The following is a 27,236-nucleotide window of genomic DNA, read 5'->3' on the forward strand; positions in this document are numbered from 1 at the left end:
GCCGCCGCCGCCGCCGGGGCTGGTGGTTGGGACAATGGCCGCCTCCTTAGTCTTGGTGCTGGTCGTGGCGGTGACGGTCAGGGCTGTGCTGTTCCGCTCCTCGCTGGTGGAGTTTATCTCAGAGCGAGTAGAAGTGGTCTCTCCTCTGAATTCTTGGAAGCGAGGTATTTGTTTTGTGTGTCTTTTATTATTGATTCCACCCGTGAAGCTGATTCCCCTCCCCCCACCCCCTGTCAGTGTGGGTTGGCCCCTGGAGCTTGTCATTGTCACTAAGCTGCAGAAATCCCCCAGCAATGTTGTCCACTTTAGATATTTAATGCTTAATACATGTGTGTAACGCACCCAAAAACAATGCACAATCCAATGCTGTTGCCAGGATCTCAGGGAGGTGTAACTGTGACAATCAGATTTGCTGCTGAGATCTTGCAGTTAAACAGCTCCCCATCGAATCTTTCCAAAACCTTTTCCCACGCATTTGCTAGCCCCAGATGTGTGCTGGCACCTCCGCAAGCAGATGGTGCAGTTACTGTTGCTTTGCAAGGCCTCCTCGCCAGCAGTGAGCTGCAGAGTCGATCTTGTTGCTTTCTCTCTTTTTTAAAAACATGCCTTTCACAAGTTTAGAAGTCACATGATTCCAGATTATAATCCAGACTATAGATCACAAGCTGCCGGAGTGCTGCTCCTCCTCCATCAGAATGAAGTTTTCACAAGCTAGGAGTGGTTCAAGGTACTTTACTCCTAGTGAAGTTCTTCTGATTTGTAGTCACTGTTGTAATGCAAGAAAAGTGGCGGCCAAAGTATACACAGCAAATTCTCACAAATAGCAATGTGGTGACCAGAATTTTTGTTTTGGAATGTTGATGGAGAGTTAAATATTAGCCAGGACACCAGTGAAAAGCGTGCCTCCTCCTACTTGAAAAATGAGATTGGATCCCTAAAATACATCTGAGTGTATATGGACAAAGTGAGGACTGGAGATCCAGGTGTCGGGCTGGGAAAGCACAGCTGGTCAGGCGGCACCTGAGGAGCAGGAGAGTCAACTCTTCGAGCATAAACTCTTCATCAGGAATGTGTCTGAGAGAGTATGCCAAGTCTTCACTTAATATCTCATCTAGCTAATATCATGTGTGACATTGCAGCATTCTCTCATTATTACCCTGAGTGACCAGCCTAGAGTTTTCTGCTCCAGTTATAGAGTAAGACTTGAATCTATGATAGTCTGAGACAGCGGTAGGTTTACACATGAGGACTCTGGATGAACCACAGAAATGGGTAAAACATTTAACATCTCATATGAAGAATAGCCCTGACATTGCGTCAAATGTCCTCTACCTAGCAAGTATGGGTATGTGCTCAGTTTCTATATTGTGTGTGCCTTGAACCCACGTCGACTTTGACTTTAGAACTTTTTCAAACAGTTACTGATCCTACCTTTGCAAAACTTGACTTGTTTCTGGCAAGATCGTGTTTGAGCTGTGAAGTACTCGGGTGATGTATTTATAGTTGCTTTTGTTGGAACCTGTTGAGTTAAGTTAGTAGGGCTGTCATCAATAGTTTTATTTTAAAAAAGGATTGATCATATACTTAAATGTTTATTTGCCAATTATGCTTTTCTGACATCCCTGTTAGATATATTCGTGTCTTGTTTTGGTAACTGTGCCAGGATGCCAGAATTATTCTTATCAGTAAAGGGGGAATGCACAAAACACTACATAGGACAAACAGCAAGACAGCTAATGATCCGCATCCATGAACACCAACTAGCCACGAAACGACACGACCAGCTATCCTTAGTAGCCACACACTCAGATGACAAGCAACATGAGTTCGACTGGGACAACACTACTATTATAGGACAAGCCAAACAGAGAACAGCCAGGGAATTCCTAGAGGCATGGCACTCATCCACAGATTCAATCAATAAGCACATCGACCTGGACCCAATATACCAGCCACTGCAGCGGACAGCTGGAACTGACAACCGGAAGCGGCAGAGACAAATCACTATAAATGCCAGAGGAAACATCATAGAAGCGCTTCACAGGAGGCTCCCAAGCACTGAGGATGTCACCTAGACAGGGGGCGAAACGTCTGCAACACAAATTCCCAGCTTGGCGAACAGAACCACAACAGTAAAGGGGGAATATGGCTGACTAGAAATTGTAAATATTAGCAGAGACAATATTAATGGTTTTACCTTTTATAAATGCCACTTAGATAAATGATTTGGATATGAACATAGGTATGGTTAGTAATTGTGCAGATTACACCAAATTTAGTGGTGTAGTAGACCGCCAAGAAGGCATTTAAGAGTACAGTGAGACCTTGATCAGTTGGGCTAATGAACCTAGCAGTGGCAAATGGCTTTTAATTTAGATAAATGTGAGGTTCTGTATTTTGGAAAGGTAAACTAAGGCAGGCCTTATACACTTAATGGCAGGGCCTTGGGGACTAGTTGCTGAACAAAGAGATGTTGGGGTGCAGGTTCATAGTTCCTTGAAGGTGGAGTCACATGTAGAAGGGATAGTGAACAAGGCATTTGGCACACTTGCCTTTATTGTTCAGAGCACTGTATGTAGGAGTTAGGATGTTATGTTGTAACTATACAGGATGTTGGTTCCACAAGTTTTGGAACGCTGTGTTCAATTCTGGTCTGCTATAGGAAAGATGTTAAACCTGAAAGGGTATAGAGAAGATTTACAAGGATGTTGCTTGGTATGGAGGATTTGAGCTATAGAGCGAGGCTGAATAGGCTGGGGCTATTTTCCCTGGAGAATCAAAGGTTGAAGGGTGACCTTCTTGAAGTTTATAAAATCATGAGGGGCATGGATAGGGTGAATAGACAAGGTCTTTTTCGAAGTAGGGGAGTCCAAAACTAGAGGGCATAGGTTTAAGGTGAGAGGGGAAAGATGAGAAAGGGGCTTAAGGGGCAACTTTTACATGCAGACGGTAATCAGTGCATGGAATGAGCTACCAGGGTAAGTGGTGGAGACTGGGTACGATTACAACATTTAAAAGGCAGGTGGGTGGGTATATGAATGAGATTTGGATAAATCTGGGCCAAATGCTGGCAAATGGGATGAGATGAATTTAGGCAATCTGGACGAGTTGGACCAAAGGGTCTGTTTCCATGCTGTACAACTTTGTGTCTCTATAATTAGTAATTCTACTGTGTGGTCATTGTCACTCATATATGATTTTAAATTTATCTGCATTGAACTATATCTGTGCATTTCATTAAACAGTGGTCTCCCATCATTGACCTCACCTTCCATCATTTTAACTGCATCAAATTTGGTGTCATTTGTAAAGTTTGCAATAGAGGCTTTTTAGATTAGATTAGATTAGACTTACAGTGTGGAAACAGGCCCTTCGGCCCAACAAGTCCACACCGACCCGCCGAAGCGCAACCCACCCTTACCCCTACATTTACCCCTTACCTAACACTACGGGCAATTTAGCTTGGCCAATTCACCTGACCCGCACATCTTTGGACTGTGGGAGGAAACCGGAGCACCCGGAGGAAACCCACGCAGACACGGGGAGAACGTGCAAACTCCACACAGACAGTCGCCTGAGTCAGGAATTGAACCCGGGTCTACAGGCGCTGTGAGGCAGCAGTGCTAACCACTGTGCCACCGTGCCGCCCACTTTTATGGTGCATATTATTTACTTTGCTATTTAGATTAATAAGGTACAATTTTTAATGATTACCATGTAATAATCTTTGCAATTAATAGTTTCCCTGAAATGATAGATGTAGGAAATGAAGTTCTTGAGTGAACGTTACAGCTGATTATAAGGAGTACGAAATTTGTGCGAGTGTTAAAATGTGTGTCTCCTTTTCAATATTTGGTATCCAATTTATTATATACCATATAAAAATTATGCATTTTATCAGTGGGAGAAAGGAGCAAAAAACAATTTCTCTTGAATTTGAAATTTCATTTGTGGGTGTACCCTGATGAAGGGCTTATGCCCAAAACGTCCATTGTCCTGCTCCTTGGATGCTGCCTGACCTGCTGTGCTTTTCCAGCAACACACTTTTCAACTCTGACTCTCCAGCATTTGCAGTCCTCACTTTCTCTTGCCCTGTGTAGTGAGTTAAGTTTGAAGAAACCAGCCTGTATTGTGAAGATTTTATTCTATCCTCCCAACTATCTTCATTGAAGATAACTGGGTGCTCCAGGCCTACTTACCAAAGTTTGAAGTATGATAATGAAGTGAACAGATTCCAGTTAAAAGTGTGTTTAGGGATTTCCATATATGAGCAGGAAGTAGTTGCTTTTTTGTGGTGGAATTTACTTAATTTCTATAGTCTCTTTCCTGGTTGAGTAAGGCACTTTGGAAGATTTCTGAACAATTTTGGAGCTGTGGAAAAATTTACAGCCTTAAACTATTAAAAATGTTTGATAAACTTATCTGGAGGCTTTGTTTTGAAATTAATCCACACCAAGCCTTTCCAATTCTACTACTTGCAGCTTGTACTGTAATTTTGCAGTACTGTAATGTTCTGTTTCTTTTTACATTTTAGTTGTGGAAGGGCTTGCTTTGCTGGATCTAGGAGTGTCCCCATATTCTGGAAATCTGTTCCATGAAGTAAGTACCATACTATTAGCTGTGTGTTTCTAGCCACCTCAGTTAATTGTATGACACTGGATTCAACATGAATCTATTAACAGTTAAATGAATAACAGAGAGTAGAACAGTAGGGGTGCTGTTAAGTGTCCTCGTGAATGTTTTCTGATCTTTAGTGCACTCACTTCTTCTGATTGCGAAGGCTTTTTGTACATAGACGTCCTCTAAATTTAGCAAATGTGTGTGTTCATAATGTATTGAGAAGTCAGTTTTTAACCAATCATTCGTTACTGGTCAAATGTATTTTACTGAGAGCCAAAGAAAGCCTTACATTTATAAAGTGCTTTTTAATGACCTTGAGATGAGCAAGAAGTTAATAACTTTTAAAACATAGTCATTTATTGTAGGAAACACAGCAGCCAATTTGCACTCAACAACCTCCCACAAACAGCAGTGGGAAAATGACCAGTGCCACCTTATGAATTGAGAAATAATTCTTTTTCAGAACACTAGGCAGCTCCCCTGCTACTCTTTGACTATTGCCACGGAATCTTTAATTGCTTCTGAGCATGCAGATGGGAACTTTTCAAGTTGTTTAAAAGTTGACACCTCTGAAAGCTGAGTTTTGTCTGGTCTATGTGCATCTGGAGTGGGACTTGAAGTCCCAGTGTTCTGACTCATGCAAGGGCGTCACCAATGATCTTTGTTGAACTTACTTTTTTTTTAATTTTTGAGCACTGACCTATGTCGCAAGTGAACTGCATTTCATATGTTCTGGGACTGGAGGAGATGTTATACTGAATGTACAGTTAAATTTGTATAAAATAACTCATTGGAGATCCTTCAGCAATCCAGATCACTGATAAAATAAACTGAAAATATGTAACTGAGCCACAAAAGGATGCTCAACATGACTATTTGCTAAACTCAGCTAAGGTATTGGAAAACTGGAAAGTATCTTTATACCCTTTGGCTGTTGGGGACAAGACAAATCAATAAAGCCCTGATCACTTTCCAGTGATCTTTGCTGAAAAGTTTGCTAGTAAAGTTGGTTGGATTGCTCAATGCAGTCAAAGAATTGCTTCTGCTCAATGGAGGTTCTAACCTTAATAATAGCTACTGAATGTAATATCAGACAGGAACAGGCATTTGCAGATCATATGTTTGTTAAGCCTTAACCTAATAACTCATTCTTCACGACCAACTTCCAGCAAAGGAATTGATTCTTTGTAGTGGTTTTACGTAGGTATTTGTTTAACTCATAGATGATCTACATCCCTGTCTCAGTACACCACAAAAATCTTTATCTCTGTCATCCTGATGGCCTTTCTTGCACGTCTGTGATCTTGGTATTAGGCTGAGAGAGAAGGGAGTTAGCCAGGTAAAAGTAGGGAACAGTTGCTGGGGTGTTTGTCTTCCATGATTCACATTAAACAACTATCATTTTTTTTTAAAAAAGCACCTTTTGAATCAAATGGGCTAGAAGATCTGATACTTCAGTAAATGTGGGTCCTGAGTTTGTCAATTAAACTCCAGAAGGGATGTTTGTTTCAGCAGGAACTACCCTAAAGCCTTCCTCGTCTGTCAGTTATATGATTCTGTTATCCTTGTATAAAGACAGGAATTGGAGATGGGGACCTAACATTCTATCACACTATTTCTCTAAATGTTGCAGTCTTTATTGTCACATTCTGTTTATTTGGTGAAAATTTACATTGGCAAAGCAGGCTTGAGGGGTCAATTTCTGCCCCTACTTCTTTTGGTCTTATTACATATGTTAACTTGTGTTTTATTATTTTATTTTACAGACACCTCTTACATTATATCTCTTTCATTTCCTTATTGACTATGCAGAGTTTGTCTTTATGGTAAGTGATATTGTTGAATAGTGCATGTTTACAATACAATCTAAATTTTTGTGTGAATTTTTGACAATGAATGAATTTTGTTTCCACAGGCAATGGATGTTATAACTGCAGTTGCACTGTATATTGTTGCTGATGATTTCAACAAAGTTGTGGTAAGAAAATTGTAGTGAAAGACAGTGTTGTGACTATGCAAGCTTCTCATGTTGACATTCTACAAAGGCCAAAGCCCTCCTTATTCACAGCTCTTGCATATATTTCTCCACACAAGAATAGTCCCATAATTAAATAGCAACGTAGATTCCTACCCTAACCAATCAGTCGTTATTCAGCACTTTTTATGCTTGAAAACTTTGAAAAACCATCTGCATATTATGAAAACAATGGTTTTGTACATTTTCATATTTTTAGTGAATAAATTATAATGCCAACATGTACAAATTATCAGTTCCCGGCTTCAGTTTCTAAATATGTTTATCCAAGCAGGAACTTTCCTGCCAAACTAGGATGTGTCATAACAGGCGATGTTTAGCCCACGGTAACGGATAAGAATGCTCACTGGGGTTGCACCAGTCAGTTTTGGATTATAATATTTACATAACCGAGCAGAGGCTGATAGCTAAGTTCAATACCCAAAGGGAGGGCCTCAACCGGGACCTTGGGTTCATGCCACATTACAGGTGACCACCATTGCACTACACACACAGATACTCCTACATACACACTGTCACACGCACACAGGCACTCCTATACACATGGACACAATACACACAGACGTACACACAGACACCCACACACACCCTTACAGACACACGCTCCCACACGCACCCCCTCACAGACTCTGCACTCACTACACGCACACACATACACTTTCTCACACTCACAACCCCCAATCCAGACAAAGACACACATGCAGACATATTTTGTGGGGTGAATTTGTACTTGCAGAGTTACATTGTACTTTGCTCAAAAACTGCATGCATTCATGTAGAACTCTGAGCTCAAAAACTGCACAAATTTATGTAAAACTCTGTTATCTCACTTTTTAGATTAGAATCAATCTAAACATCATGGCATAGACAGAGAACACAGGGGGCCAACGCCTTCAACATATTGTCTAGCTATCACCATTGTTAACAGCTAACCCAAGAATGCAACTTTTTAAAAAAGAAGGTTTTGTGATTTACACATGAAAGAAGTGAAACTATCACTGTATTCTAACAGATGAAAGGCTTAACAGACAATCAATTTTTCAATGTAGAATTTCAGTTACATCACACTAAATGTTTGCTATAAATTCTGTTAGGATTTAGCCCTCCACTATCACCTGATGAAGGAGCGTTGCTCCGAAAGCTAGTGTGCTTCCAATTAAACCTGTTGGACTATAACCTGGTGTTGTGTGATTTTTAACTTTGTACACTCCAGTCCAACACTGGCAACTCCAAATCAAGATTATTTTTGTCAGTGATTTGAAAGCAGTTTGCATCTCTCTTTAAACAAAGATGTCGTGAAACTTGAAAGGGTTCAGAAAAGATATACAAGGATGTTGCCAGGGTTGGAGGATTTGAGCTATAAGGAGAGGTTGCACGGTTAGGGCTGTTTTCCCTGGAGCATCGGAGGCTGAAGGGTGACCTTATAGAGGTTTGCAAAATCATGAGGGGCATGGATAGGATAAATAGACAAAGTCTTTTCCCTGGGGATGGGGTGAGTCCAGAACTAGAGGGCATAGGTTTAGAGTGAGAGGGGAAAGAACTGAGAGAGACCTAAGGGGCAACGTTTTCACGCAGAGGGTGGTATGTGTATGGAATGAGCTGCCAGAGGAAGCGGTGGAGGCTGGTACAATTGCAACATTTAAAAGGCATCTGGATGAGTATATGAATAGGAAGAGTTTAGAGGGATATGGGCCGGGTGCTGACAGGTGAGACTAGATTAGGTTGGGATATCTGGTCAGCGTGGACGAGTTGGACTGAACGGTCTGTTTCCGTGCTGTACGTCTTTATGACTCTAAGTGTATCATCTGTGAGCCCCAGTAGTTTACTGCATAAATGCAAAATGCAACATGGCCCTAATGTTATGCAGACAAGTAAGATTCTAAACCTTTATGATTTCAGCTGGGAATAATGTGTACAACAAATGTCACATTTTGGCCTAAGGAAAAGTTTCCAATTGGTATCAAGTGGTATCTGCTGTAAATGAATGGAGATTTGTATATTGGGTCAAAGTAGAATTGAGCTCAACCGAGTATGCTCCAATATCCATCACCTACAAGGCAGAAGTCAGGAGTATGATAGAACACTCTCCATTTGTGTGGATCGGTGCAGTTCCAACAACACTCAAGAAACTTGGCAGCATCTAGGACAAAGCAGCCCACTTAATTGGCACCACCCCCACTTCTTCTGTCACTTACGCTCAGGATCAGCAATGTGTTCCACGTACAGAAATTCACCAAAGATTCTCCAACAGCATCTTCCAAACCCACAACCATTTTTATTCAGAAGGATAAGGACTGCAGATACATGGGAATATCATCTGAAAGTTCCCGTTCAAGCCTCTCACCATCCTGACTTGGAAATATATTGCCATTCCTTCACTGTTGTTGGGTCAAAATCCTAGAATTCCTACCGTAATGGCATTGTGGGTCAACCAATCACAGGTGGACAGCAGTGGTTCAAGAAAGGAACTTATCCCCGCCAGGGATAGGCAATAAATGCTGGCCAGCCAACAACACTCACATCCCATGAATGAATTTAAAAAAAAAGCTCAACAATGCACATGACCATGGTATAGCTTTACATTTAATGCAGCGATTGATTCTTCTAATTTTGTCTCTGTATGGGAATAAATACTCAAACTGTCAACATAAGTCCAAAAGTAAAATTATCGTCTAATGGAGTTAATGAGAAAGTAGCCCTGGACAGTCAAAAAGTAACTCTCGCAAATGTCAAGCAGAACCCTAGATGATAATTATTTTGTGCCTTTGATAAAACATTAAGTCTTTGTATTTGACAATTGCACATCTCACATTGCATATGTGAGACATGCAGCTTGAGAGAACAGAATTTAGAGACATTCTAAACTAAATGTGTAGAATTTAATTATAAACTCGGCGTTGCATCTTTTTAATGTCACTTTTATTTCTCAGTTTAGAAAACAGCGGATTGCTTTTGAATTTCAGAAATATGCTCCTGATGTCATCACGCTGGTCAGGACTCCAAAAGAAATGTATCATATTCCTCTTAAGGTAGCACTGTTGTAAGTAAGAAAGCACATTGCCATTATCAGTACTGTGATATCTGTGCTCAGGTATGGCTACAAGCATGGCCATGTAGCACAGTGTGTTTGTACAGTTTGACAATGATTGGGATATCCTCCTGCTATGACCTAACTGGCAATGGCACCCTACTTAGCTTGATAGAAACTTTACATTTGGCCCAATGTGCTTGGTTGAATGGGAAATGAATCATCTCACTTTACAGCTTTTGATCCTGCAGTTAATGTGACAAGTTCAGACCTAAGTTTCAGTCTCTGCCGCCATTTCAGGCAATAAGCTCGCAACATCCACTGCACTCACTGGGTGAATAGAATTCTCAACAGCCCTCTAATTCTGTTAGCAATTGATTTAACCTAAGTCCTTTTTTTTGTTGTTTACCTATCTACTAAAAGGCTGTCTCCTTCCAAACCACTCGATCTAGATCCCTTGTCATTTTATATTATAGTTACAGAATCTCAGAATTATTACAGCACAAAACAGCGTCTTCAGCCCATCCTGTCTGCGCCGATTCTCCAAGTGTGCAATTATTTACCACTGTTCTCTTCTCTTCTCCCCGTAACACTGCACGTTCTTCCTTTTCAGATTGCAGTCTAATGTCTTTTGAATATTTCAATTGCCTCCATCACAGTCTCAGATGTTGCTGTCCAGACCTTAACCTCTTGTTGCATGATTTTCTTTTTCTTTTGTGCTTTTGCTGCTTTTAGCAATTACTATAAATCTTTGCTCTCTCATTCTTGTTCTCTTCATGAGTGAGAACAGTTTCAACCTTACTGCTCTCTCCAGACACCTCATGCTTTTGAATTCCACTTAATCAAATCTCCTCTCAGCCTTTTCTCCAAAAGAAACTTCTCTGATCTGTTTGCATAGTTGAACTTCCTTAATCATGGAACCATTCTAGTGAATCTTTTCTGTACTTTTCAACACCTTCACATCCTTTCTAAAATGTATGCCCAGTACTGGATGCAGTCATACAGTACTGGATGCAGTCATACAGTTGAGAATGATGATCAGTAAAATCTATACATGATCAGTAAAATGTTCTTGCTGTGGCACTCTGCGGCCCTATTAATAAAGCCCAAGAAATGAAAGATAAAGGTCCTGTAGTCCGATCAGACCGTGGGTCTGCTCTCTCATTAGAGTTGAGCTGTGATCATTTAACTTGATGGTCACCGTGCCTCAGACGAGGGAGAGGTTGAGAAGGAGAGTCTTTCATGGTAACTTCAGCCACTATGGGAAATTACCCATGCTGTTGGCATCACTGCAGCCAACTGAACTAACTGACAAATCTGTATGCTATTGTAACCACTCTCTCAACCTGCCCTGTCATCTCTGTACATGTACACTCAGGTTCCTCTGTTCCTGCACCTCCTGTAGAGTTGTGCCATTCATTCCACATTGTATCGCCATGTTCTTCTTACCAAAATGAATCAGTTCAGATTTTTTCCAAATTGAACTTCACCTGTCACCACTCTGCCCGTGCCACTAACTTATCTGTGTCCTCACAGTACAATGCAAACTTTGTCTTTTGCACCAAAGTCTATGTCATTAATATATCTCAGGAAAAGCTTGCGTCCCAACACTGATTTCATTATAAAGCTCCCACCAGCCAAAAAACATCATTGACCATTACTCTATTGCTAGTGCCTCAGCTAATTCTTAATGCTTGGGGCTACTGCCCTTTAAAGTGCATGAGCTATAATTTGTCCCATCAGTTTTTCAAGTTGCGCTGTATCAAATGTCTTTTGGAAAACCTGTTTACCAATTCAGTTGCATTGTTGTCATTAACTCTGTCTCTTCCCTCTTCAGAAAACTAGCATGATTTACCCTTACACAAATCTAGGCTGGCTTTCTTTAATAAATCCATATTTCTCTGTGTGATTGTTAATTTTGTCCAAGTTATTGTTTCTGAAAACTTCCTCACCACTGAGGTTAAACTGATTGACCTATAGTTATAGACTCATAGGGATGTATAGCACGGAAACAGACCCTTCGGTCCGACTCGTCCATGCCGACCAGATATCCCAACCCAATCTAGTCCCACCTGCCAGCACCTGGCCCATATCCCTCCGAACCCTTCCTATTCATATACCCATCCAGATACCTTTTAAATGCTGCAATTGTACGAGCTTCTCCCACTTCCTCTGGCAGCTCGTTCCATACATGTACTGCCCTCTGTGTGAAAAAGTTGCCCCCTCACCCTAAACCTATGCCCTCTAGTTCTGCACTCCCCCATCCCAGGGAAAAGACCTTGTCTATTTACCCTATCCATGTCCTGTTGTGCTTATCTTTACATCTTTTGAATAAGGTTGTAAAGTTTGCAATTCTCCAGTCCACTGCAGACATTAAATAAACATGGAAAATTATGGCTAGTGCCTCTGTAAATATGAATTTCATTTCCTTCCACATCCTCAATGTGTCTTATTTCGTTCTGGTGCCTGATCCATTTTAGGTGCAGGCACCTTATCTAATTATGGTAGTTTCTAGTGTCTGAATTACGTTCTTTCTGTGTGGCCTAGGTTGCATCTTCCTTGGTAAAGACATGTATAGAGTTTTCATTTAGTGTCTTAGCTGTGCTCTCTGCTTCCATTTGTACATCCCCTAATCGGCTGTAATCTCCCTTTCATCACCCATTTACAATTTATACACTAGAGAAAACTGGATCCCATTTTGTGGTAGCTGCTGGACTCTCTTCATTCTTCCTTTTTACTTCTCAATTACATCTCCACTCAGTCTCCTCTCTTCCACATAATTCAATCCAAGTCTATCCAGTTTTCTTTTGTGATGCCAGCATCAGTTCAGTTATCGGAACTTGAACTGCTCCAGCTGATGGCATTTCTTGAAAACGTGACACATCCTAGAGTTCCCATGTGGAAAGGATATGCATTGTAAGAGACTGAGATGACCTGTCATGCCTCAATTTACTAAATCAACCAAGCTTGCTGGAAATAACTGAAGGTTGAATCAGAAAATTACTTCGTTTTTTCCAGTTAATTTGTTTAATTGTAACTGGGTTACATGTTCCTGATTCTAAGTTTGACACACAATTCTAGCTTAAAGGGCAAAAGGAGAACTATAGTATTCACTCACCAACCATCTATCAGCTAACCATTTTGTTTTGTTGACTTTTGAGTCATGTGCTGCTCTGGTCATTGCAACCTCAGTTATGTTTATAGATTCTACTGCTGCTTTGTTATTGTTCTGTGTTATCACTCCTTGATTTTTTTTTGTTGCATTCGTCTTAATTTCTCTCTCCCTGACACTGCTGCTACTTCTATCTCCGTTGTACTTTCATTTTCACAGTGCTTCTGACAGAGTTAATGTAATTAAATAATGCACTGACTTATAAATAGAACAGTGAGCACAGGAATGGGCCTGTCAGTGCATGATGTTGTGCCGAAACTTTGTTGTAACCCCTAATGCCAATATGTAATTCTTGCCAGTCTCTGCTCTTCAACTTAGTCAGTGGTATGTCACAGCTCCTGTGTACATTTGTTCCAGTTGCTACATAACATCGACTAGAAACCATTCCATACTTCAGCCCTTTGTCCCTTTTGTCACCATTCAGCTGCCTCCTCCACTCAACCTCTGCTTTCTGCCCCATGTTGCATTTTTCACTCAGTTACTCTGCGACACTTTAATATCCACACTGCTTCATCCATACTGTGATATTGTGACATCTTTTCAAAACTAAAAGCTCTGCAACTTGTAATTGCTTCTCTTCATGTCAAGTGCTGAAATCTTTGTAAACTCAAACTTTTAAACTTTTTTTCATAATATTGTTGTGATTAACTCTTGCTAGTAAAAGCCTGGTGTACTAGTGATGGGTGTAGCATGATAGATGCACAGACTATTCCAATGCATTTCAACACATCCTATATGTTGTTACATTCTCATATGCAAGCTTCTTGCAAAACTGATTGGTTACAAGCTGTCATAATGGGTATAAGAGTGAAACTGATTCCTTAGGCTTAGACGTTTGGGTAGAGCGTTACCTGAAAATTAAGGATCCTTGTTAAACATCCCATCCTTAGGAAGCATTTAAGCATGTAGAGTGGTAATAATCTGGAACACTTACACCTCACGGCATTGACTGTTGAAAATAAAGCTGTTTACGTCGGAGAAAGTGAGGACTGCAGATGCTGGAAATCGGAGTTGAGAGTATGGTGCTGGGAAAGGACAGCAGGTCAGACAGCAACCGAGGATGTGATTTCCCAGCACCACACTTTCGACTATTTACATTCGGGTCTATTGAACAAATTTAAAGCTAAGATTGATAGATTTTGTTAGTCAATAGTTTTAAATGTTAAGGAACCAAACCCAAGTAAATTACATGAAAGTACAGATCAGTCCTGGTCTAACTGAATGGTGAGAAAGGTTCAGAGGGCTTAGTGGCCTCTTCCTGCTCCTGTATTTTGAGATTCAGCACTTTGATTTTGTTTCCTTGTATAGACTCCTGATGAGCAAAAACCATTTTACAAAATTTGGTTTGATAAAGAGCTTGAAACCTATTTCCTTTCTGCCATGACTTTGCTGTCTGAAGCAACATGATTATTTTGTGCAGTATCCTAGTTGACTGGAAGGAAGACCAGAATATCAAAGCGAAAAATTAATTTATTTTTAATACAATCCTCCTAAATCAATAGCATAAACAAGAAAGTATCAAATGTACTTTACATTCAATGTAACTTAGATTGGATTGAATTTAAATCAGCTAGGTATCAATAAGCAACTGATGGTCACTGCATTAACCTTAAACATTTAGAAATAAAATATGTGACAGCTTTGATTCCTATATATATACAACAATAATCAACATATCTACCATCTTCATGCACGTCACTGATAAATGTCAACTTTGGTCTTTGCAACTGATTCAAAATGAAATACAAAAAGAGAACTTTCTGTTCTGTTCTAGCTACCTCCTGAATCCATTCACTGTGCTTACCTGCGTGGCAAAATCTACATGTGCTATCAACAATGCAATTATTGCAATTTTTATTTTAGCCACTGTGAAAGGTGAGATTTCTTTCTTTATGAGCAAAACCATTAGCATGCTATGGCTGTTTCATATGTCAATACTCTGTCTGATTTGGTGATTGATCCCATTACAAAACACAGTAGAATGAGGCTTGCCTGTCATGTACATGTGCACAAGAAAAGTTAGAAATTTACAGCTTAGACATTCTCTCAAAAATAGTGGAACTTGCCAGGAAATGGAAGAACAGTAGAGGAAAATTTGAACAAACACTTGCGATATTTTTGTTCAAGTTTGAAAGAAAGTTGCAGAGACGAAGGAAGAAGTCTCATTTGATTCTGTTTTAATTTGCTGCATAGAAAGTGCATGAACTATGGAAGGAGTGATCATGGACTATGGAAGGAGTGCTGCTCCTGCAGGGCAGAAGGTTAAAGGTATTGCTGAATCTAGCATCAAGCCACATGGTGTAAAGTCCCAGATTTAATCACTGACCCCACCACACACACATCTCCATCCCAACCCCAAGTATTTGGGAAAGAGAAGATCAACCACAGCTCCTGCTCGTTTACTGGATGTCCATATTCGTGAACATCAGATCAAGTTGATTATGCTGAACCCTGATGCCCTCCACAGTCGGATAGCTTGCTGATACTAAGGCTTAGTCAGTTGTGTGAGCTCGTGGAGGACAATCTGTACCTACAGGATCTGCAGTTTAGGCAGATGGCGGGAATGAAAGTGGAAAAAATGTATGAGAAAAATAATTGAAGAGATAGAAGACTGTATTTTGTTATTAAAAATAGCTCTACTCTTGAAGCACGAACAGTGATAAGATAACTAGAAATCTGAAACAGAAAGTGCTGCTGTCTCTGACAACTTGAGTATGTGCTTTTTTCAGGTGCAGTCTTTTGTTTAGAGACCTTTGAAAAATTGCATGCAAAGCTGGCTAGGCTTTTCTCTTTATATATAAACATATTGCTCTTGAAGTCAATTTCATGAAGATTGTCTAATGCCTAGAATTGAATTGACATGTTTTCTGTTTGCCTTTTTTAGGTAGTGCCTTTCTTAGCGCTGTATTTTTAGCTTTGGCTGCATACCAATCCTTGTATCCTGTCGCATTGTTTGCTCCAGCATTACTGTACCTTGCACAGGTGATTATTTTTAATCACAGCTTTGTTATTGAAGAGCGGAATTAAATGCTAGCAAATCCTTTAGTAAAGATTGATGTCATTAGTCAAGCATTCCCTCCCCCAATGAGACTGAATGATTGCACTGTGGTTCTGCACCAAGCAGATCAGGACAGGGGCAGATTTAATGTTTGAACTGTGCAGAGTCACAAAGGACAGGATCAGACTTACTTATGTTGTACACATATCAGTCAAACAGCTTGACAGGACATGCACTTTGCCATAAAGAATCTCCACTTGTGTGACAGTTTCTTTGTCCCTGGAGCTGCACCACATCCCAGATTAACTCTTTCAGAAAGGGAAATTTAAGTGTGAATTTATATGCCATATATTTTGGAAAATTAGTGCCCCTTGAATTTTTAAAATTATTCAAATGGCTATCACAAATTGAGCTTGTAATAAAAGGAGTTTGGCTAAGACTAAACCTACGACAGCAGTCAATGGAACAGTCTATTTACTGCAGGGATAGTAATGTACTTTTGTTAATAAACCTTAAAGTTATGTTATGTAAGTCTGGAATGCTAATGTTTTATAATTGCTGTATTATTTTTCAGAAATATATAGTTTAAATACCCATTGTAAAAGCACTAGGGGTGTAGTCCTAAACTTGAAGGTTTTTAGTTTGATCTAAGTTGGCTAATCTCCACAAAGACAGTGATGTATGTGTAAGAGAAAAATAACACTTGCATGTGTATTTATATATGAGAGAAAGCTTTGAGATAGAAATACGTAGGAAATTGAATGTTATCCAAACATTTGGCATCAATCACGTCAGCTGTCTGCTTACTCCTGTTTCTGAGCAAGGGTGAAACAGCCAGAATTCTAGATTAGACCTGAGATTCTGTGACTGCGGCTGGCACATATGCATGTTTGGGCACTGGCTGATACCTGCATCGAACTGGTTAGGTGTAATATTTGACCACCCATTCCCAAAGTGAAACAACTTGCTGAGATCTGTTGATATCACAATTACTCCTATATAAGCAATGACTGCTTTGGGAATTAGCCTGTATCTTGGGCTATAGAACCCAGACATCTTTGTTTCAGATGAAATGACTGATTGGGCTGGAGTTTATGTCGAGCATATAAATTACCTGTATAACCTGAGGACTGACAGCCAGCCGTGATTGTAAAAATTAAAAAAACTTGTGTTTTTCACAACTATAAGTCATCTCACAGCATTTTACAGTCAATTAAGTATTTTTACATGTGTAAGCCACCGTTGTGATGTCAGAAACACAGCTATTAGTTTGCGCTTACCAACTCCAATAAACAAACCAAATGATGTTCATTGAGAGATTAAAAAATGACCACGGATATTTGTTCCCTGCTATTTTTCGTGGTTATGCAGTGGAATCTTTTGCATCCATTTGAAAAGGCAAGCAGGGTCTCAGTTTAATATATCATTGAAAAGACAGCATCTCTGACAGTGTAGTGCTCCTTTTGGATTGCATCAAAGTGTCAGCCTTGATTTTTGTCCCCAAGCCTGAAGTGGGACTTGAATCTAAGTGTTTTGTGAATCAGAGGTAAGCGTACACACAGGCAATTTCTTTTTGGTTTCAACTATCACCTTAATCTGTTCAGAATCAAACTACAATGGTTGCTAGATATGAGATAAAAACAGAAGATGTTGGGAAGATCCAACAGGTCTGGCAGCGTCTGTCAAAAGAGAAATATCTAATGTTGCAGGTTGATGGCCTGTTCGGATGAAAGGCCATTAACTTGAAACATTACTTGTTCTGAAATGGTTACTGTCCCAAAATGATAGTTCTGATCTGTTGGCTATCTTTGTCAGCTTTGAAGTGGTTATGAGTATCAATTCCGAACTAAGTGGTTGTTTCCACGTAGCATTTTCCAAAAGTTTTTTTTCTGAAACAACCAAACCTTAACTGTCCTCTTTTACAAATGCAGTACTGCACTTTGCTGTCATTGTAAACCAGAATCATTCAAAGCAATAGACACATTGTTAACTTATTGAAGAATAGAATAGACTGGCTTCTACAGGGAACACAATGGTGGTGGGTGGTGAACTAAAACCTCTCTATGCAGGCTGAAAGTGGAATGTTTGCCTTGGGAGAAGTGCGAGTTCACAACTCAACCTGTTTTGCCTTCAAGGCTGAAGCACAATTTGTAAAGGGGAATGATTGTTAATGGGCAAATAGACTGACTACAGTTGCTGCCAGTTATTTGACATTACCTCTTATAAGTAAATTTTCAGGTGGGTGATATCTCCAAAGCTTCCTCTGCATTGAAATAAATGTTTGACTGTAGAGATCAAGAGACTTTTTAATGACAGACCTCTCTGGAAATAGAGGAATGAATACTTTACATTAAAAGCATAGATTACATAGCAATGCTACCTTGATGCTACAATGGATTGAGCTGTTGTTGGTGGGAAAAATCTCAGGGCAGTTAGGGATGGGCAATAAATGCCACCCAATAGTCCTGTATTGAGAACTTCATGCAACTGTCATATTGGTGTCCTGTAAGTTAATGCAGCTAGTAATATTTTCTAGTAGATAAGACATATGTCTGGGCAGCTAAAGGGAACACTATATCTCACCACTATAGTGGAACTGAGGAATGGAGCGACTGCTCAGTATTCAGAAACCATTTTGCCAACCTGAAGAGTAGCAGCATTGTTTTGATCATTAACTGGTGAGAAAGTAAGGGTAAATAAGGAACAATTTGACATTCAATAAGAATGTCTGTAATACCTTTTTTATTTAATCTTGCCACAGAAACACTATGTGTTGGTGAACCTACACAGCACTACTTTCTTGCTACATTTGCTCAAGTATGCAGTCATGTTTTTGGGTTGCCTGATGGTCATCATATGCTTATCGTTTTTTTTGCTGAATTCGTGGAGCTTCATTCCCTCTACCTATGGCTTCATGTGAGTTGTCAATCAAAAGCATCTTTAAACAATGTTTTCTCTGTGTTTTATGTTAATGACTTGCTGTGCCATGTTGAGGACTTGCTTACAGAGAAGAGTATTACGGTCGGATAAGTGTCTGCTAACAATGAAAGGGAAATGGAGCAGAATTAAATCATCAGTAAATGCTTGTAAGAACCAACAACATTTTCCAAGTTTCCATGTACTTTTACAGTTTGGTAAGCTTCGCAAAGATATTTGAAATTATGTGGAACTTGGTTAAACCAGATTGCCAACTCAGAAAATTCCCCCTTTAGTTAGTTTCACTTACATGGCAATACTGCATTTATAACCATGAACAATGCAGGCTATTCTAGCAAATATTTTTTCCATCAAAGCCAAGATTGGCCAATGTGGTGCCATTATTTAAAGGCTGTAAGCAAAAGCTGGGAACTGTAGACAGGTGACTGGTGGTTAACTTGTGGAAGGATCCTGAGGAGCAAGATTTACATGCATTTGGAAAGACAGAGACTGATTAGGGATAGTCAGCATGGCTTTGTGTGTAGGATGTTATGTCTCACTACCTTGAGGTTTTTTGAAGAGATGACAAAGAAAATTTCCTTCATTGGTCAGTGCATTGAGTATAGGAGTTGGGAGGTCATGTTGTGACTGTACAGGACATTGGTTAGGCCACTTTTGGAATACTCCAGACAATTCTGGTCGTCCTTCTATAAGAAGGATGTTGTTAAACTTGAGAGTGTGCAGAAAAGATGTTGCAGAGTCTGGGGGTTTGAATTACAAGGAGAGGCTGAATAGGCTGAGACTATTTTCCCTGGAGTGCCATAGGCTGAGGTGGTTTATAAAATCATGAGGGGCATGGATAGGATGAATAGCCAAGGTCTTTTTTTTCTAGGCTGGGGCACTTCAAAAAACGGCATAGGTTTAGGGTGAGATTGGAAAGATTTAAAAAGGACCTGAAAGGTAAATTTTTCACGCAGAGGGTGGTGCATGTATGGAACAGTGGAAGCGGTGAAAGCTAGTACAACTACAGCATTTAAAAGGCAGGTGGATGGTATAGGAATAGGAAGGAATTAGAGGGATGTGAGCCAAATGGTGGCAAGTGGGACTTGGTCAGGTTGGGATGTCTAGTCAGCGCAGATGAGTTAGACTGAAGGATCTGTTTCCATGCTATATGACTCTATAATTGCCAAAGTTAAATTTGATTAATGAAGTAAATTTAGTACCTGTATAAAAAGCTAACTGTAAGCATGAAATTATGGGTTGCATTAAAAACGCATTTGGTTCACTAATGTCCTCTAGGGAAGGAAATTTACCACCATGATCATGCTGAGCCTCAGCACATAGCCTAGAAAAAATCCTTCTCCTCCAGTAAGAATGTGGGATCTTTCATGCTCCACTTGAATGAGCTGCAGACCTTATTCTGTCTGAAAGGCACCACCTGCTGACCTTTAAGATTGCATTAACATTAGTGTAGATTAACTAGTTTAAACACCGTTTGATATCTAATTGTTGATTCTGCTGAGCAACCTAGTTAATAAACTGGTATTAAAAGAGCAACTGCGTGAAATTAAGATGAAAGATTCCTAAATGTATAGTGAACAGTATGGGTTTTATGAAAAACTTAAAACCTTTTGTTTTTGGCTAAATCCTTTATTTTCTTTTAGTCTTTCTGTTCCAGATCTTACACCAAACATCGGTCTTTTCTGGTACTTCTTTGCTGAGATGTTTGAGCACTTCCGCTTGTTTTTTGTGTGTGTATTTCAAATCAACGTGTTCTTCTACACACTTCCTCTGTCAGTGAAATTAAGGTGAGACTTTTTAAAATTGACCTTTTCAATATGTACTTCTGTCTTTTAACTACTTCTCTCGCTAGGTTTTGCCACCACACTGCACTTCCAACTTCGCAAGAGGGGTGAGATAAATTGAATACTTTCAAGACTGAAATAGATGGATTCTTAACTTGTGAGAGTGACTGTGGTATTTGGGAACGGTTAGGTTCAAGGATCAGTGATGATCTTATTGAATGGCAGAGTAGGCTAGTGGATCTGAATGGACGACTCCTGCTCTTAATTCATATGATCATGTGATATCTCAGTCAAGCAGCCATTATTAAGTTCATCTAAGAGCATGACTGTTGTCAAGCTACTCAACTTTGGAGGAGTTTCTACTGATTCAGTTCTCTCCTTGCCCATTAGCCTCTCTCACACTTGCTCTTTGGTTACTACATTTGGCTAGCAGATGCAGCAGCCAGTACTCCTCCACAATTGTTTGCCACTTCCAAACCTTGAAAGGAAGGTATGTGTTCAAATTTGACAAACACAGGACATCTCAAAGAACCATGAAGCTAATTAAGTGTGTTTGACATGTACTTTGATCTCTGGTGTGGGACTTAAACCAGCAGCCTTCCAACTGAGAGTTGTGAACCCTAGACTTTCCTTGCCTAGTAACTTACCTTCTCAGTCGTAAAGATTTAATGATTCCAGTCGTATTGGACTTCTCTCCACACATGCTGCCAAACTTGCTGAGTGTCTCTAACACTTTATTTACCTCAGATTTCCAACATTTATTTATTGAGGAGTATACTGTGCTGTGTGACTGACACACCTTAATTTTAAGACTCTGGAGGTTCTGCTGGGGCAATATGAACAGCTAGGGGCTATATTAAAAAGCTCAGTTAATAGTCTCCGGACTATTAACTGAGCCATGAGCAAATTGGAATAGGGTCAACAAGATTAACGAAGGAAACACGTGGCTGAAAGTTTGGTGTGGAGGAAACTGGTTCAAATTCATAAGGGCATTGCACCAGTACTGGAGAAGGAGGGAGCTGTTCTAATGGAGCAGGTTTTACCTGAATTATGCTGGGACCAGAATCCTGCTGGCTGAAATTGTGTTGCTGGTTAAAGCACAGCAGGTCAGGCAGCATCCAAGGAACAGGAAATTCGACGTTTCGGGCCAGAGCCCTTCATCAGGAATGAGGAGAGCATTCCTGATGAAGGGCTCTGGCCCGAAACATCGAATTTCCTATTCCTTGGATGCTGCCTGACCTGCTGTGCTTTAACCAGCAACACATTTTCAGCTCTGATCTCCAGCATCTGCAGACTTCACTTTTTACCAGAATCCTGTTGGCTCAAGTCCTGGCTGTGGATAGGGCTTTAAACTAAATAGGTGGGGCGGTTGGGTTCAGTTGCATGCAAAATTATGAAAAAGCTGAAGGTGGATAGTGCTCAGCTGATGTTATTATAGTTTCCAAAACATGTGATAGGACAGAGTTTGGGAAAGGACAGGAATCTAACTTCAGGCACAGCAGATGAAACAAAGAACAACTATGAGAAGGGGCCAAACATATCAGGACTGAGGGTGTGTACTTAAATGCACGCAGTATATGAAACAAGGGAAATGAGCTCGTAGCGCAAATAGTAATTGGCCGATACAATGTTGTGGGAATCACAGAGACACGGCTGAAAGGGAATCAGGGCTGGGAACTAAATGTCTGAAGATTTCATATTGTAAGGACAGTAAATGATTCTGCTGCAGACCTGTTCCTAAGCACTTCTGTTCTCATTTGTTTCTTCTGTTGGTGAAAGGGCCACTTAATATGCAAAGCTGAGAGCAACATGTTAAAATCCTGATGATTTAAGCATACTTTGGTATACAACACTAAATTTTAATAATAGCTCAATTACATACCAGGTTTGTGAAGCATGGTATTAGCTATTGAGAAGTTAGTTTTGTGCTGACTCTGCAGTGTGTATATTGTAAGCTTGCCTATTTGTTGGTCTGCAATCTTCCTTTTTAATAACTTGTTTATGATTGATATACGACTCTTTTTTCCATTTACAGAGATCATCCCATGTTTTTCATGTTCGTTCAGCTTGCAATCATTGCAATTTTTAAGTCTTACCCTACAGTAGGAGATGTAGCGCTATACATGGCTTTCCTACCCATGTGGAATCACCTTTATAGATGTAAGTATACAAATGGATGCATTTGTGTATATATTATTGACCTCCTTTCTGCTACTGAAACTGCAGTCCCTTGACTGAGAAATATTTGCTTCAACAACTCGGGTCCCTCATGCATCAGACCATCATTTGAGTCAATGGTTAATAGATGGGCTGTTTGACTTTAGAAAGTGTCAGTGTGTGGTGTCTGAGTCACTTATCAGCTAATATCCACAGAATTGCACCTGCTAACAGAGGTTGATAATGGCAATGTGTAAACCTTGCCATCCATCAGTTTTGGGAACTCTAAACAGCTGTCAGGTGGATGACAGGGGTTCATCATTGCAGAGATTATGTTTCTGGATTAGATATGGAATTAATAATACAAAAGGGACTGCTTCTGCTCCCATCACAGTGATGTGAACACTTCAGTCTGGTTTAAAAAAAGAGCTAACATCGTTAAAGACCTTGATTCTCTCTAAGATGCATAAATACACAAGAAGCAGCATATAAGAAGCAATTTCTTTAAGACGTGTGCTTGTACAAAACTCTTCAAGGAACATTTGGGAGTGGCACAGTGGTTAGCACTGCTGCCTCACAGTGCCAGAGACTCGGGTTCAATTCCTGCCTCAGGCGATTGACTGTGTTGAGTTTGCACGTTCTCCCCGAGTCTGTGTGGGTTTCCTCCGGATGCTCTGGTTTCCTCCCATAGTCCAAAGATGTGCAGGTTTGGGTGGATTGGCAAAGCTAAATTGCCCGTAGTGTTAGGTTAGGGGTATGGGTGGGTTGTGCTTTGGCGGGCCGGTGTGGACTTGTTGGGCCGAAGGGCCTGTTTCCACACTGTAAGTAATCTAATCTAATCTAAAAAAAATTACCATGCACAAATGGAGTTGAAGCCCAATTAATTTGCTAATCTCTGCTCAAAAAGGGTAAACTGCTGCTCAAAAAGAGTAAACTGCTGTCCTTATCTGGTCTAGACTGTTTACCATGGGATTAGTCGCACTGTGGTTAACTGCCGTCTGAGGTGACCTCATCACTTACTCAGCTGACCCCACCAGCTTAGTTACTAGGGGTGGGTATTCAATGTCAATTTGCCAACAATGCTCGTAAACCAAGAATGACAACAACAGAAGCATTGGTGCTCTGGCTGAGATCAGTTAAATCATCACGAATTAGGAATCAAATCACTTTATGAATAAAGTTGCATAGAGCATAGAGTTGTACAGCTCAGAAACAGACCCTACGGTCAAACTCATCCATGCCAACCAGATATCTTAACCTAATCTAATCCCATTTTCCAGCACTTGGCCCATATCCCTCTAAACCCTTCCTATTCATATATCCATCCAGATGCCTTTTAAATGTTGCAATTGTACTAGCCTCCACCATTTCCTCTGGCAGCGCATTCCATACACGTACCACTCTCTGTGTGAGAAAGTTGCTTCTTAGGTTTCCTTTATATCTTTCCCCTCACACCCTAAACCTATGCCATCTAGTTTTGGACTCCCCCACTCCAGGGAAAAGACTTTGTCTATTTATCCTATCCATGCCCTTCATGATTTTATAAACCTTTATAAGGTCACCCCTCAGCCTTCATCGCTCCAGGGAAAACAGCCTATTCAACCTCTCTCTATAACTCAAATCCTCCAATACTGACACCACCTTCGTAAATCTTTTCTGAACCCTTTCAAGTTTTGCAATATCTTTCCAAGAGGAAGGAGACCAGAATTGCACACAATATTCCAGCAGTGGCCTAACCAACGTACTGTACAGCTGCAACGTGACCTCCCAACTCCTGTACTCAATACTCTGACTGATAAAGGAAAGCATACCATGATTGAACATCATGTCTTGAATTTGGAACTTTCCAATTATCTACAACAACATATTATCTACTAAACTGCCAAGGGAAAATGGGGACTGGTGTTGATTTGTAAATGTGGCAAACTGCTCCTTCAGAGCTCCTACGGGCTTGACGTACACCTGCCGAATTCTTGAACTCAGCTGAGTCCATTAAAAGTTCAGCATAGTCTTTCATTTTCCATGCGTTTAACATAGGAAAATGTGGAATGAGAACGTTCCTGTCTGATTGTGTGTAGCCAGGTCAACATCATTCAATGTATGTCCTTGTTTTGGACGATAACTATAATAAACTAAAGTGACCAAATTAATTTTTTTATATTTTTCAGTCCTTCGGAACATCTTTGTGGTGACTTGCATGCTGATATCTTCATCAGTGTTGTTCCCTGTTCTCTGGCACCTTTGGATTTATGCTGGAAGTGCAAATTCCAACTTTTACTATGCCATTACCTTGGCTTTTAATGTGGGACAGGTTGGTATAATAATCAAACAGTACAATAGTTTCTCTCTGCTATGTGGATTAATGTTAAAGCAAAGACCAGCCTGGGTGAATGGGGACACTAACTTGTAGGTACAGTCCCCATTAGTGAACTACCAGATGGAACTTAGAGGTTGAAAGAGAGGAAGTTCTGCACACAACATCATTTCAGTTGCTGCTAATCTGCCTGTCTAAATGCATAAAATGGGGCAAGAGATGGCTATGTAAAGTCACAGTGTACACCTAGGTTCTTGTTTTGCTTGAAAGTGATATTGGAGGTATCAGTGTAATATATTACTTATTTTTAAGATGTTACCAATTCTTGTCACAGACATAGTCATGATTTTGGTCTGCCTAACAAAGGCATTTTTCCCTGCCTCTCCAGGAATAAATAATTGAGGCCTGTAGTTGCAAATGAAATGTATATTAGTAGAGCTCGGGTTGTTTGGGCGGCTGACACAGCTTTTTAGAACCATGTAATACGAAATGTACTATTCTGCTATTTCAGTGAAGCAGCCTCTCTTTAAGGCTACAGTATGTAACAAAAAGAAAGAACTTATATTTCTGCAACACCTTTCACCAGCCTTAAGGCATCTCAAAGTGCTTTACAGCTAATTAAGTATTTTTGAAGTCATGTAACTTGTAACAGCCACTTTGTATATAGTAAGATCCTCCACAGACCACTGCGCTGTGATAATGGATAGATAATTAGTCTTAGTGATGTTGGCTGAAAGATAAATATTATCAAGTACACCGCAAGTGAGAACTATTGTATCTGAGGAACACAAAGCTGTACTATTTTGGATACAGCTGCATTTTAGAATAATGTACAGTATCAAGTATAATGCTTCTGAACTTTTAAAACAATGTGTTTCCTAAAGCTGACATGAGCAGTAAAGACATTTAATTTACTTGCATTGTCAATGAAAAATGGTGACGGGCATTCATTGGAAAGATAATTCTGAATCACTCAGTAACCATTCAAGGTCAGATTCAAATTGCAGAAGCCCTTACTCAGTATATGCATGGTATACCATCCATTTCAGTTTGTTAACATGACAATTTGTGTGATCTTTATTTAATGTTGGTCCGTACATGGCACAATGACTGAAACTGCCTGATATTCTTCCACAGATCCTGTTGGTTTCTGATTACTTCTATGCCTACATTCGGAGAGAGTATCATCTCATCGAGGGACTTAATTTGAAGTCCAAGGATGGCAAAGAAGCCCATGTTGTTCTTAAATAAGGGACCAATTAATGCCATGTATTAATATTAAAATCCCAACACACTCCCGTTTTATTTTGTAGAGAAGGTACTGTTGCTCAGGACATCAGTGTCCCTCATTGTGATACAGCTATGGATTGCAGGATTCAATCACTTAAGAACATTTGTTTTTATGGTGCTTGAAGCACCAGGAGGACAAGAGTTTAAGTTCAAAGTACTGTCAACTAAAACAAAGTTTTAAAAATATATTAAGTTTTTTTGGAAGTTAATTTTTTTCTCTTCTTTCTAAACAATAAGAGTCATATTGCAGTGGAGCTGTGCTAGCCTGGGAATTCAGATGCTCGTGACTTGATGTTCATGTTGAGATATGCTCCTGTTTTTACCCTCTGCAGCCCTTAGCTGGAAATGAGTTACAAATGATGAAGGTTCCTGTGGAATGTTGGTTAACTACTGATGGGTCTGTCTTCCCAGTGTATTTAGTTTGACTTACCTTGCACTGATTCCCAAGTTTATTACCACGGAACTCAGCAGTACCTAATTTAAGGCTGTGTTACACGAGTGTTGGACTAGAGGCCATCCTTTCTGATGGGTTCACATTGCACGTATCTCAACTCAGGATACTTGACCACACTTCTGAGAAGTGGAACTAGTCTTGTCAGAAATCTAAAATTGGGTGGGATGGACTGTGTAATATATGGGCTAAAAATATAATTGTCAAGTCCAAATCAGCAACTGAATGTACAAACATCCTTTTCAATATAAACTTCTGTTATAACACTCTCTGCTTTATACCCCTTAAATGATTGTAAGATTCTGTTGATAAAGCTAATCAAACCCTTTGGATTCTGAAATGTTCAGTTTACATTATTAACGTGCGTTATGGATTACTTTCCCCACTGCTGAGCATGTACCTCAAACTAGGAAGCAGTATGCTTTGGTCATGAGGACAATGTATTGACTG

General features: G+C 40.0%; 1 protein-coding gene across 1 annotated transcript; it reads left to right on the top strand.

The window, feature by feature from the left end:
• Positions 1–27,118, top strand: pigu (phosphatidylinositol glycan anchor biosynthesis, class U). The gene is made up of 12 exons (XM_060836144.1): positions 1–164; positions 4,535–4,599; positions 6,387–6,446; positions 6,536–6,598; positions 9,586–9,695; positions 14,630–14,730; positions 15,740–15,837; positions 18,615–18,769; positions 20,434–20,577; positions 22,610–22,734; positions 24,900–25,042; positions 26,183–27,118. Exons 1-12 carry the CDS (start codon positions 35–37, stop codon positions 26,294–26,296), a joined length of 1,308 nt encoding a protein of 435 aa, XP_060692127.1. The 5' UTR covers positions 1–34; the 3' UTR covers positions 26,297–27,118.
• The last annotated feature ends 118 nt before the right edge of the window (positions 27,119–27,236 follow it).

This window comes from Hemiscyllium ocellatum, chromosome 15, assembly GCF_020745735.1.
Source record: "Hemiscyllium ocellatum isolate sHemOce1 chromosome 15, sHemOce1.pat.X.cur, whole genome shotgun sequence".
Taxonomy (NCBI): domain Eukaryota; kingdom Metazoa; phylum Chordata; class Chondrichthyes; order Orectolobiformes; family Hemiscylliidae; genus Hemiscyllium; species Hemiscyllium ocellatum.

Excerpts from the sequence above, each read along its gene's own strand:
- pigu (XM_060836144.1), top strand. The coding sequence starts at position 35 with ATGGCCGCCTCCTTAGTCTTGGTGCTGGTCGTGGCGGTGACGGTCAGG. Across the intron at positions 165-4,534 it reads TCTGAATTCTTGGAAGCGAG|TTGTGGAAGGGCTTGCTTTG; the intron begins GTATTTGTTTTG and ends TTTACATTTTAG. Across the intron at positions 9,696-14,629 it reads CCTCTTAAGGTAGCACTGTT|CTACCTCCTGAATCCATTCA; the intron begins GTAAGTAAGAAA and ends GTTCTGTTCTAG.